Source organism: Zea mays, chromosome 8, assembly GCF_902167145.1.
Source record: "Zea mays cultivar B73 chromosome 8, Zm-B73-REFERENCE-NAM-5.0, whole genome shotgun sequence".
In the NCBI taxonomy this organism is placed as follows: Eukaryota; Viridiplantae; Streptophyta; class Magnoliopsida; order Poales; family Poaceae; genus Zea; species Zea mays.
The window spans coordinates 30,681,707-30,694,967 of record NC_050103.1 but is presented as its reverse complement, the minus strand read 5'-3'; the positions used below and the strand labels follow the sequence as shown (position 1 = coordinate 30,694,967).

General features: G+C 54.4%; 2 protein-coding genes across 2 annotated transcripts; one reads left to right on the top strand and one right to left on the bottom strand.

The window, feature by feature from the left end:
* The first annotated feature begins 7,953 nt into the window (after positions 1–7,953).
* LOC103635026 (Stigma-specific STIG1-like protein 4) lies at positions 7,954–8,995 on the top strand. The gene has a single exon (XM_020542569.2). It carries the CDS (start codon positions 8,220–8,222, stop codon positions 8,628–8,630), a length of 411 nt encoding a protein of 136 aa, XP_020398158.1. The 5' UTR covers positions 7,954–8,219; the 3' UTR covers positions 8,631–8,995.
* Positions 8,996–9,154: 159 nt separating this feature from the next.
* Positions 9,155–12,065, bottom strand: LOC103635025 (protein FAR1-RELATED SEQUENCE 5-like). Its single transcript, XM_023300872.2, has 4 exons — positions 11,883–12,065; positions 11,107–11,801; positions 10,239–10,705; positions 9,155–10,125 (listed from the first exon to the last, which is right to left on the bottom strand). The coding sequence occupies exons 1-4, from the start codon at positions 11,912–11,914 to the stop codon at positions 9,982–9,984; spliced, it is 1,338 nt and encodes a 445-aa protein (XP_023156640.2). The 5' UTR covers positions 11,915–12,065; the 3' UTR covers positions 9,155–9,981.
* Positions 12,066–13,261: the final 1,196 nt, after the last annotated feature.

Below are 13,261 nucleotides of genomic sequence, written 5' to 3'. Positions count from 1 at the left end.
CATCGAGCTGGGGGTCCGATGCCTCGACGCTCGCGGTGACTCGCAGCTCGTCATCGACCAAGTCATGAAGAACTCCCACTGCCACGACCCGAAGATGGAGGCCTACTGCGATGAGGTTCGGCGCCTGGAAAACAAGTTCTACGGGCTCGAGTTCAACCACATCGCCCAACGCCACAACGAGACTGCGGACGAGCTAGCTAAAATAGCCTCGGGGCGAACAACGGTTCCCCCGGACGTCTTCTCCCGAGACCTAAATCAACCCTCCGTCAAGACCGACAACACGCCCGAGCCCGAGAAGGCCTCGGCCCAGCCCGAGGCACCCTCGGCTCAGTCCGAGGTACCCTCGGCTCAACCCGAGGCACCCTCGGCTTAGCCCGAGACACCCTCGGCCCCCGAGGGTGAGGCACTGTGCATTGAGGAGGAGCGGAGCGGGGTCACGCCTAATCGAAACTGGCAGACCCCGTACCTGCAATATCTCCACCGAGGAGAGCTACCCCTCGACCGAGCCGAAGCTCGGTGGTTGGCGCGACGCACCAAGTCGTTCGTCTTGCTTGGAGATGGGAAGGAGCTCTACCACCGCAGCCCCTCGGGCATCCTCCAGTGATGCATTTCCATCGCCGAAGGCCAGGAGCTCCTACAAGAGATACACTCGGGGGCTTGCGGCCATCACGCAGCACCTCGAGCCCTGGTTGGAAACGCTTTCCGACAAGGTTTCTACTGGCTGACGGCGGTGGCCGATGCCACTAGAATCGTCCGCACCTACGAAGGGTGTCAGTTCTACGCAAGGCAGACCCACCTGCCTGCTCAGGCCCTGCAGACCATACCCATCACCTGGCCATTTGCTGTGTGGGGTCTGGACCTAGTAGACCCCTTGCAGAAGGCACCCGGGGGCTACACGCACCTGTTGGTCGCCATCGACAAATTCTCCAAGTGGATCGAGGTCCGACCCCTAAACAGCATCAGGTCCGAACAGGCGGTGACGTTCTTCACCAACATCATCCATCGCTTTGGGGTCCCAAACTCCATCATCACCGACAATGGCACCCAGTTCACCGGCAGAAAGTTCCTGGACTTCTGCGAGGATCACCACATCCGGGTGGACTGGGCCGCCGTGGCTCACCCCATGACGAATGGGCAAGTAGAGTGTGCCAACGACATGATTCTACAAGGACTCAAGCCTCGGATCTACAACGACCTCAACAAGTTCGGCAAGCGATGGATGAAGGAACTCCCCTCTGTGGTCTGGAGTCTGAGGATGATGCCGAGCCGAGCCATGGGCTTCACACCGTTCTTTCTAGTCTATGGGGCCGAGGCCATCTTGCCCACAGACTTAGAATACGATTCCCCGAGGACGAGGGACTACGCCGACCAAAGCAATCAATCTAATCGAGAAGACTCACTCGACCAGCTGGAAGAGGCTCGGGACATGGCCTTACTACACTCGGCGCGGTACCAGCAGTCCCTGCGACGCTACCACGCCCGAGGGGTTCGGTCCCGAGACCTCTAGGTGGGCGACCTGGTGCTTCGGCTGCGACAAGACGCTCGAGGGCGGCACAAGCTCACGCCTCCCTGGGAAGGGCCTTTCGTCATCGCCAAAGTTCTGAAGCCCGGGACGTACAAGCTGGCCAACAGTCAAGGCGAGGTCTACAGCAACACTTGGAACATCCGACAACTACGTCGCTTCTACCCTTAAGATGCTTTCAAGTTGTTCGTATACCTCGTTCACACGCAAAGTTTAGTCATCAAGGAAGGGTCAGCCTTGCCTCGGCAAAGCCCGACCCTCCCTCGGGGGCTAAAAGGGGGAAACCCCCTCTGCGTCAATATTTTCCTCGGAAAAAGATCTTTTCTGCCAGAATGTCTTTCGTGCTTTTCGACTACTTCGAAAGTGGATCCTGAAAACGACGGAGTACATGTAAGCAGCCAAGGCTGACCGAGCCGAGGGACTCCTACGCCTCCGGGATACGGATACCTCACTCATCGCCTTCTGTGATAAGTAACTCACGCTCGGATAAGTGATTCTGTGGATCGAACAAGTCTTCACGCTCGAAAACTCCTCTGTCGAAACGATTTTTCAGGCCTTCTCGACTACGTCGGTGACAGAACCCTATGGACGAGCAAGAGTGCACATAAGCGGCAAGGCCAACCGAGCCAAGGGATTCCTACGCCTCCAGGATACGGATACCTCACTCATCACCTTCCGTGAAAAGTAACTCTCGCTCGGACGAACAATTCTGTTACTGACAAATAAGTCCGGATACTCGAAACAAGAGGAAAAGAAACACAGCTTTACAACACGACGACAGTGTGTTTGGGCCTCGGCGGCCGCAGAAAACATACACGCACTACAAGATGATCCGATCCTGCAGGCTCGGATCTTGACAGTTGAAGGGAGCAGCAGCACCCTCGGCGGCAACTACACCTTCGGCGAGGTCCGACCTAGCCTCGGACGGCGACGCGGTCGGAGGATCTCCACTCCGAAGGACGACATCAGCACCACGCTCGGGCCATCGCTGCCAGGGCCTTCTCTAGGAATCCGGCTCGAGCAGACGGCTCGGGCTGGTCACCCCGAAGCCTCAGCCAGCTGTCCCCCGAGGACATCGGCTCGGCTTGCGGCCTCGACAACTCAACTCTGGCGTCGGTCCCACCAGTAAACGACCTGGCCAGGCTCTAGCCGACCAAGTCTTCTTTTCGAGCCAACTCAGCCTCTGTCCGTGCCGACACCGCTGCCTCCGGCTTCGGCTCATCGAAGAGCGGCCGAGGTTTCATTTAACTAAGCAAGAGAAGCCTCGGACAGCAAGGCCGACCGAGCCGAGGGACTCCTATGCCTCCGGGATACGGATACCTCACTCATCACCTTTGCACGAGGCAACTCACGCCTGGTGAAGCGGTTCAGATAGCCAACAGGCGAGTCTTAGTGCTCGAAATGAGGAAAAAACACGGCTCCGTGCCAAAAAAACATACATGTTCAGGCCCCGACAGCCGCAATGAACAAAACACCGGCACTCAAGGTGCCATTACAAATGGAACTCCGGTTCCACCTCCGTGGGTACGAACAACCCCACATGATTGGGAGGCCTGCGGAGCAACAGAAGGCCGACGGATGGCTCGCTGTCGCCCGCTCCAGCAGCAGCGACGACGACGACTTCTGCTCTGGGGGGCCGAACAATAGCAGCGATGACCTCAGGGCGGATGCTGCTGCCGTAAGGCCCTCGCCCATGCCCTCACTCGAGAGGCAAGGACGAGCAGAAGGCCATAGAGTTGGAGGTCAGTCCGTGGGCGGCACCGGCCATCTCGTCGGCGGAGAAACCTCTTCCGGCTGCAGTGGCGGAAGGCGGCGCCGGAAGCAGCTCCGAAGCCACTCGGGTCAGAGAGCCGGGCACGCGGCAGCTGCCAGCGCCACGAACGGCGAACGCCCTTCCCCCGATCACTGAGGGAAGGAGCGGGCCGCCGCCCGCGCAGGGACCGACCCCAACTCGGCGCACTCCCCTCCCCAACACTGATGATGAACAACCTTGAAGCTGAGGGAGGGGCAGAGGCCGCATCCCGGCTTGCTTCTCCCCACCCAGGGGCTGGTGGTCACCGTCTTGGGTGACCACCGGTGAGGGGGTGCAGCCTGGCTGCCTGATGAAAATCCTTGAAGCCGAACGATGGCTGAAAGGTACCAACTTCCACGAAGTTGCGTTCCTCCAACGACAAGGCGGAAGGATTGCGGGAGTTCCCCGTCCGGGGGCTCGGAAGGAGGGAAGACGCGATGCATAAGGGGGCGCAAAGACATGGTCGCCTTTCAAGGGGATCACCCTCCTTTTAAAGGCGACTCTCCCCACTTGCGTCCTCAGCCATCGCGGGCTGAGTCTCCTCCAACACGCTCCAAGGTCCTCCCCTACGGCACGGGGGCTGGGTCCCGCGCGTCATGCAAGCTGGCCCTGGGCAGAAGAAGCCAAACCGCCGCGCGCGGTGCATGCAACTGCCCAGCGATTAGAAGCATTCCTCCACTATCGCCCAGACCAGCGGGTGAAAGGGCGGACAACCATGCAGACGGCATGCAACCGCACCAAGTGGGCGCACCCTCCGACTTCCAACGCACCTAGCATGGAGGCCCAGGCCCACACGTCACGCAACCGGCGCGCCGGTTGCTACGTGCGAGCAACTGCACCACCACTCGCGCCACTACCGCGCCTCCTCGACTGCGGAACCAGTACCGCGACTCGAGGCAACCCTGCGTATGACACAACAGTGCCAGCCAGGCGCGACGGTCAATACGACCAAAAATGGGCCGGCAGTAATGGCGGTGGCAGGCGGGCGGAAGCAGCGGTCACGTCGTCAGCCAAGCTTACGTCCCATCTAGGGACAACAAGGGAACCCTCTCCCACGGCCTGAAGACGGCGTGCCCGTGTTCCGTTCCTCGAATGGATCACGCACGCGCAATGGCTGCCCCGCGAACCACTCGCCCCGTCGCATTAACTCCGCGGCGGGACAGGCGACACCTTTGGCAGGAGAAGCGAGCGACGCTTCACCTTCGCCATAATGACCGCGTCAAAAAAGGTACGCCACGTCATTCTATTTCGTATCCTTTCCTTTTTCCTCTTTCTCTCTCTTACAACAGGGACCGGGAAAGGGGGATACCCCGAAAGGGATCCTTCTCCGCGAAGGAAACAGGCCCCGAGCCTCCCTACTGATCAGAGGTTCAAAGGCTGGCCCCTCGGAGGGGTTCAACAGCCGCCTCAGAGCGCTTGGGCTCCGCGCCCACTACTGGTCAGAGGTTCGAAGGCCGGCCCCTCGGAAGGGTTCAACGGCCGCCTCATGCCACTCGGGCACCACGCCCACTACTGATCAGGGGTTCGTAGGCTGGCCCTCGAAGTGTTCACAGCCGCCTCAGACGCAGAGCAAGGGATGACCCTGGGTACGTTCGATACATAACCAAGGCTCGGGCTACGCTCCCGAGGTACCCTAGGACATTTCTGAGACCAGCGGGAACGATCTTGTAATGGAATCCCATCAGAGGGAGGCATCGAGCCCTCGGACCCCGTCAAAAGGGGACCGGGTCCGGCAGATCACCCACAGGTACTTTTGGAGCGCGCCTCCGGGCCTCTAGCCGACCCCTAACAAATGGGGCACGGGCGTCCACTCGGATTACCCGTCAGCAGCTCACTGGAGACACCATGTTCGGCGCCCTCCGAGGGCAACATGGCGCTTTCCCCCCTCCTCCTTGCGGAAAGGCGACGCAGGGGCGTATGTAAAAAAGTCGAGTCTGTCCCTGACCGTCCTCTCGCCCTGTGCGGAGGCTCGGGGGCTGCTCTCGCGAACCCGGCTCTGGCCAAACCGTTGACAGCGTCAACATACCAGCCCGAGAACTTGGGACTCGACCGTGCACCCGGGCTACGGCCAGCTTGCATGAGGGAACAACCAGTCCGGCCGAAGCATTGCGAAATGCATTAAGACCTCGAAGGAGTCAAACCACTCCTCCGAGGCCTCGGGGGCTACACCCGGCGGGTGCGCTCGCGCGCACCCGCCGGAACAAAACGCAACCGAGAAAGGCTGGTCCCCTTGCAAAAAAGTGCGACAAAAGCCTCCAAGCGAGTATTAACACTCCCTTCGAGGCTCGGGGGCTACTGTCGGGGACCATAATTAGGGGTACCCTCAAGACTCCTAAATCTCAGCTGGTAACCCCCATCAGCACAAAGCTGCAAAGGCCTGATGGGTACGATTAAGTCAAAGGTCGGTCCATTCGAGGGACGCGATCACGCCTTGCCCGAGCCCAGCCTCGGGCAAGGGCAGCCGACCCCGGAGGATCTACGTCTCGCCCGAGGACCCCCTCCAGCAACGGGCACACCTTTGGCTCGCCCGAGGCCCAGTCTTCGCCAAGAAGCAACCTTGGCCAAGTCGCCACGCCAACCGACTGAATCGCAGTGGCATTTAATGCAAAGGTGGCCTGACACCTTTATCCTGACGCGCGCCCTCCAGTCGACAGAGCCGAAGTGACCGTAGTCACTTCGCCGCTCCACTGACCGGTCTGACAAGAGGACAGCGCCGCCTGCGCCGCTCCGACTGCTGTGCCACTCGACAGAGTGAGGCTGACAGCAGCCAAGTCTGGCTTCAGGTGTCATAGGAAACTCCGCTTCGCCCGACCCCAGGGCTCGGACTCGGGCTCAGCCCCGGAAGACGACGAACTCCGCTTCGCCCGACCCCAGGGCTCAGACTCGGGCTCAGCCCCGGAAGACGACGAACTCCGCTTCGCCCGACCCCAGGGCTCGGATTCGGGCTTAGCCCCGGAAGACGACGAACTCCGCTTCGCCCGACCCTAGGGCTCGGACTCAGGCTCAGCCCCGGAAGACGACGAACTCCGCTCCGCCCGACCCCAGGGCTCGGACTCAGCCCTGGCCTCAGCCGACAGTCTCCGCCTCGCCCGACCCAGGGGCTCGGACTCGACCTCGGCCTTGGAAGACAGGCTCGACCTCGACCTCGGAGGAGCCTCCACCTCGCCCAACCTAGGGCTCGGACCGACCACGTCAAAGGAGGCACCATCATTACCCTACCCCAAGCTGACTCAGGCTACGGGGAACAAGACCGGCGTCCCATCTAGCTCGCTCCGCTAAACAAGTAATGATGGCGCCCCGCACACTCTATGACGACGGTAGCTCTCAGCCCCCTTACGGAAGCAAGAAGACGTCAGCAAGGACTCGACAGCCCCGACAGCTGTCCTTCCGCCAGGCTCCAGCGCTCCTCCGACGGCCACGACACCACACGAACCGGGTGCCAAAACCTCTCCGGCTGCCACGATGGCATGTACTTAGGGCACTAGCTCTCCTCCGCTAGACACGTTAGCACACTGCTACACCCCCCATTGTACACCTGGATCCTTTCCTTACGCCTATAAAAGGAAGGTCCAGGGCCCTCTTACAGAGGGTTGGCCGCGCGAAGAAGGACGGGACGGCGCTCGCGCAAGGCCGCTCACTCCCTCCCGCGTAGACGCTTGTAACCCCCTACTGCAAGCGCCCCCGACCTATGCGCGGGACAAACACGAAGGCAGCGGGTTTCACCTCTCACGCATGTCTCCCTCCGGCTCCTCTTTCCCCCTTCGCGCTCTGTCTCGCGCCGACCCATTTGGGCTGGGGCACGCGGCGACAATTTACTCGTCGGTCCAGGGACCCCTCGGGTTCGAAACGCCGACAAACCATAGCAGAGGTATTAGCAGAAGCATTGTCCAGGGTAACAGATCAAGCACTTACCAAAGTCGGAGCACCAGATCAGTTCCTCACGGGTACAATCACAGAGCAAGAAGCAGTATAGTAGATTAGGGTTCGGGGTTCGAGCATAGATCACAAGAACAAGCACCGGATTAAGAAGTCTCGAACTCGTCGGAGACGTCGACTAGAGGAAGAAGAAGACGAACACCGAAAGCTTACCGTAACAGCGCAACCAAATCCGTGACCGGACAATCAGCCAAGCAGCTACTAGGTGAGGGGAAGCCCGAGCCCAGAGGTGGAGGGAGCGGTGGAGGACCCTACCGGAGGACGGAGGCTCGAACCCGGAGGCGAGGCCGCGGCGGAGTCGAACGGTGAGGTGGCGGTGGAGACGAATCGGCGAATCGCCCCCCAAAATCGCCCGGTCGCCCCCAAATCGCAGATGGAGAGAAGGAGGGCGAGAGACAACGGGCGAGGCGGGGCCCGAAGGGGGAGGGGGTGATGTGTTTTAGGTTATTAGCGGAGCGGGCTAACCATGGTTGGAGGCTAATCGGGTCGTGCCCGTGCCGGCCCAGCGTGCCCGGTGCTCGGCCCAGACACGACACTATCCATCGGACTGTGCCGTGCTCCAGGCTAGCCCGATTAGCCTGGCGCTATTGGCCATCTATACTTATAGTACGTGTTATATATGTGTGTTTGGGAGCTAGCAATGCAAGCTAGGGCCATGCATATATATATTTGGGGGTCAAAGGAATTCTCGAGCCTCGCATCTGAGCCGCGGTAGCTTGCATTGCAGCAGCTACACATGCAGTCTTGCTCCGCACACTCCCGCCCTGCACTCCAGCCAGGCTCTTGCCGTGCAAATCAATCATTGCAATTGCATGGCTTCCTTTTAGTTAGTAGTATAAGCAAGCACTCGCCTCGCTCCTCCCTTCAATTCCTCCTCCTCCTCCTCCGATAGAACAGGCAACTGCCGAGGCATATTATTGCAGGTACGTACGGTGCCGCCCTCCTTGGACGGACCACCGGTCGATCGCCATGAGAAGAGCCACCGTCTTTCTCATGGCGCTCGCCCTCGCCCTCGCCCTCATCCTCATCCCGCCGCCCACGGTGGCGACGCCGCCGCCGGGTCGTCTTCCCCTCAGGAGAAGTCGCTTCCTTGCCAGCAGCAGCGTCGACTTCCCGTCGTCGTTCTACGACTGCAGCAAGAAGCCGCCGTCCATCTGCCTCTCGCCCGGGAGCCCCGGCGCGACGTGCTGCCAGGGCGCATGCGTCGACACCAACCACAGCTTCCAGCACTGCGGCAACTGCAACAAGATGTGCAAGTTCGCGCAGACCTGCTGCGAGGGGAAGTGCGCCAACACCTTCACCGATAAGAGGAACTGCGGCGGGTGCGGCGTCAAGTGCAGAACCAAGTGCACCAACGGCTACTGCGACTACGCGGCCTAGCTGACTCATATCACCATCCAACAACGTCCACGAACAGAAATAAGAATGGTATATGCTACGTTAAATTCATATTGTTGTTATTCAACAAAAAACATTCGATTATATATATATATATATATATATATATATATATATATATATATATATATATATATATATATATATATATATATATATATTGTTGGGCTCCTGCATGCATGCTATATTAATTATATATGCATGCATATATATTACACAAGGATCGAAGAAGAAAAAAACAAGGATACTTAATTTAATTTGTGCTCGATCGATCGGGTCCTTGTCGTTGTTACCTCCACAACCACAACCGGTGGGTATATGAATAAACTCATGATTATGTGTTTGTATATGTTTTTTTATTTAATTTATTTTTAGGTCTGTAACTAATTATTACTATATCATATCCGTTCTTCTTGAATCTTCTAGTTAATTTTTAAACTAAATCACGACAAATAATAAAAAAGAACGGATGGAATGATTGGTTATTTTTCGGTCCGTGATTATCATTTTCTTTCCTGTTTTAAATATAACTGCCTTATCTACGTCGTATATATTTTGTGCTGGAGCTGGAGTGCAATGAATGCATGCATACGACGCTTAGAAACTCGAAAGCAAGTTTAGCGTAAAGATGCCTAGCTAGCTAGCTAAAAGGTCAACGAACTTATTCATTTGCATGCATGCATGCATGCATGTGTGGCATACATTTCATGCATTCTGTTTGGACGGCAGCCTACGGGCCGTACCGCTCCTAATGTGTCCACATTCTGTTTGCATTAATTATTGGTATACGTACGTGACGTGTCCGGCCGGCCATGCATTGTACGTACTCTAGTGTTGGAACCGTGTTAATTACTATACAACTAGCTAGCTAGATACTCCGACGATCCGCGGATCCTTTGCTTGACCTGCACGTACGTACGTCGCATGCATCCAAAAATTAAGCCCAATTGCCACGACCCCAAGCAATACGGAACCAGATCCGCTGCCTTACGGCAGCCTGCCGTGCGCTCGTCGATCTTCAAACCAACGGTGATCTGCTGCCCTCTCCTTTACCGTATGGAGCAGCCCAACAGAACCAATTCGGCCCACTTTTTCCTTATTTCTTTCTCCAGTCCTGTGGCTCCCGTAGGCTACACCACCATCAGCACAGCGCCAATAAAACAGAGTGCAGAGAGCAAAAATTCATAGCGATTGAGATTGTTTAAACTGGATATGAAAGAAAGTGAATACAAGTATTGATCCACTTGATATTGTTTTCACTGAACACTCCATCTATCTTGCAGTTAGCAATAACAAGATACAACAATAAACTACAAAATAGCATTGACTTGCTTCACAGCTCAAAGAAATTTTCAGTTTTTAGATCATCACTGCTTGCTCCAGTCAACAGTTGAGTGAAAGAATTGATGGTGTTATATTTTTTATGGAACTGAATGTCAATACTTGCTGGATTGCTTGTTTCCTTTACCTCTTGTGCCTTGCAAGAAACAAATTATAAAAAAATCAGATATACATGGAACTAAAATACTGAATGACATGCTAAAAAAATCAGATATACATGGAACTCACTTGTTCAGAATTTTGATATACCTTCGGTGCTTGTACATGCAATATATTTTTGCTTTGTCCTTTTTTCCTCCCCTTGTGCTTTCCTTCCCACCCAAATTTTTGTCTCTTTGAACTTCTTATGCGGACCTCTTTTTTCTTTAATTGTGCATTACTCAATGTATCATTTGGTACAACAATATCAACCTGAGTTGCATTCTTTTCAGCATTAGAAGGACCACTACATATATTAATTTTGTCTTCAATCTGTTGACCAAGAAGATCAATCGTGTTGTCCATCAGTGAGGTGCACTCTGGATAGTAGGCTGCTCGATGTGCCAAATTGAGAAGTTTTTGAGAAAAATATCTGTAACGGCGCATTGCATCAAACTTTGGATTCTCAATTACAATTCTACCATTCTTGTCCTGTATAGTGCCACTTCGTGCTTGTCGTGTCCACCGTTTCAATATATATTGTGTAGGCAATGACTTGATATTCATTAAATCAAGAACTTTCAAAGCATGAGCACATATTATACCAATTCTATTAAATAAGTTGCAACTACATATTGTTGTTTGGTCCAAAGGATTACCGATTACTATGTACTCCTCGTCAAGGACTACATCTTCACCGAGGCTCCCGGTTACAATCCATGCCATGTCTCTTGAAACACTTGCTCAATCGCCTTTCCCATTGCATAATCTTGGTCCGTGTAGATTGTTTTGGGTTGCTTTCCACTATGTGCTTGTAGAAAAGTCTCAAAGAGCCATTTGAAAGACTCAAATGTTTTATCATACATTAGAGCAGCACCAAAAACTATAGTTTGTCTAAACTGATTGAATCCAACAAAGACACCGAAAGGCCGGCTCTCTCTATTCGTCCCAAAAGTAGTGTCAAACGAAACACTGTCACCAAAGTGTATATAATCGGCAATCATTCTAGCATCAGCCCAAAATATATTTGCAATCTTCTCTTCAGCATCCATTTGTGTCGCATATTGGAACGCCGGATTCTCTGCCATTTTATCCTGGAAATATTTGAGCATGCTTCCAGCTTGACCATATACCATCTCTCGTTGTCGCTTGCCACGCAAATAGTTTTTATGGTCACGAATGGTGTAACTCAAATTAAGCGGCCCACCCACTTGGCGACATGCTAATTCATGTGATGCTTTTGGTCCTATTCCCGAGTCATCAGCTGTTTCAATTTCAAAAGCTTGCAAATCTGAAATTTTCCTTTGTGACACCATCAAGTGGAATGTTTCTGGCAAATGAAGGTTATGGTTGTGTTCTAAATTCAAATCATAAACTTTGTATCCACCAAACTCTTTATCTTTTACAAGTCCCATACGCACTTCACAATCTGTTCTAGTTTCAGCTCGATGACACTTTACTTCATACCCCTTTTTATCTTTCCCTCGATGACCTTGATTAGCACAAACAAATCTACATGACGTGACGTTTCCATCAATCTTACTTGTATTTGAGTACCTTTTTCTAACATCAAAACCTTTTTGACCACTATACGCTAACCAAAATCTCGAGCCCTCATCTGGATTTCTGAATTTCATTCCAATACGAGGAATCAAACAGGGCAACACATTCTCCCTAAAAAAGACAACTAAAATTTAAAAGAAAGGAACAAATGGACCATGATATTAGGAATAAAAATAAAGTGGTGCATCTCACATGTTTGATCCGTTGGTCGCATCTTCCTCCATCTTTGCTTCTCAGCTTTTTGCCTTGTCCGTTAGTTGGTTCCCTTCGTCGTTGTCTCTCTGTATTTGGTGCTTTTTGCCCTGTCCGTTGGTTCCTTTTGTCACTGTCTCTCTGTATCTGGCGCCAAAACAGGCAGCCTTTCCCGCTGCTTTTTCCTCCCACGGTTTTCCCTCCGTTGCGCTGTGTTCCTAGATGAAAGAAATAAGAAACGAAGAAAAGAAGTGGGCCAAAATTACTCTGTTGGGCGGTGGGCCGCTCCATACACTACTGAGGGAGAGGACAGCAGATCACCGTTGGTTTGAAGATCGACGAGCGCACGGCAGGCTGCCGTAAGGCAGCGGATCTGGTTCCAGCAATACAAGCAGCGCTATATATGCAGCCAGCAAGGCCATCGATATATATCCATATACGTACATATTAATAACTCGAGCAAAAGCAACTAACACTAATAGTTATTATTTCCTTATATTACTTCTTACTTTTATACACATATATCATCTTTTTATTAGAACATCTCCAACAAACTAACTAAATGGCTCGCCAAGCCAAATTTTAGCTATTAACTCTCAGATAGACTAGCTACCTGACTAGACAAGCTATCCGAGTCACCAAATTAGATCCCTTACTAGCCAAAATTAGCTAGCCACGCCTGACTAGCACTACAGGAAACACATAAATTTTCGTGGGCCTGGCTATTTTCGTCGGTCGGCCCACGAAAATACATAGTTATTTTCGTCGGCCCTCGGGACCGACGAAAATTTGGCTTATTTTCGTGGGCCAGTACGTATTTTCGTCGTCCTGCCCACGAAAATAGGAACGATATTTTCGTGGGCCCCGAGGCCGACAAAAATAATGTGTATTTTCGTCGGTCATAGCTAGGCCGACGAACATAAGTCAATTATTTTCGTCGGCCTTCTCCCGGCCGACGAAAATAAGGCATTAACTGACCACTATTTTCGTCGGCCTCAGTGAGGCCGACGAAAATAGAGGCCCGTTAATCGGCCTCAGCGCACCTTCTCTCTCGCTCGTCAATCTCTCGCTCGTCTTTGCGCCGCCGCCCGCCCGCCCTCCGTCGCCGCGCCGCCGTCGGCGCCCGCCCGCCCGTCCTCCCTCGCCGCAACACCGCCCGCTCTCCACGCGCCGCGCCGCCGTCGGCGCCCGCCCGCACACCCGCCCTCCCGCCCGCCCACCATAGCCGTGCCCCCGTCCACCATCGCCGCGCCGCCGTCCGCCATCGCCGCGCCAGCGTCCGCGCCCGCCCTCCCTCGCCGCACCGCCACCCGCGCCCGCCCGCTCTCCACGCGCCGCCCCGGGGCACGCGCCTGACCGCACGCGCCGCGCCGCCGCTC

Coding starts and splice junctions, on each gene's coding strand:
- LOC103635026 (XM_020542569.2), top strand. CDS start 8,220: ATGAGAAGAGCCACCGTCTTTCTCATGGCGCTCGCCCTCGCCCTCGCC.
- LOC103635025 (XM_023300872.2), bottom strand. CDS start 11,914: ATGGAGGAAGATGCGACCAACGGATCAAACAT. Junction 10,706..11,106: donor TGCCGATTATATACACTTTG/GTGACAGTGTTT, acceptor ATGCTTTGAAAG/TTCTTGATTTAATGAATATC. Junction 10,126..10,238: donor TGCATGTACAAGCACCGAAG/GTATATCAAAAT, acceptor GTTTCTTGCAAG/GCACAAGAGGTAAAGGAAAC.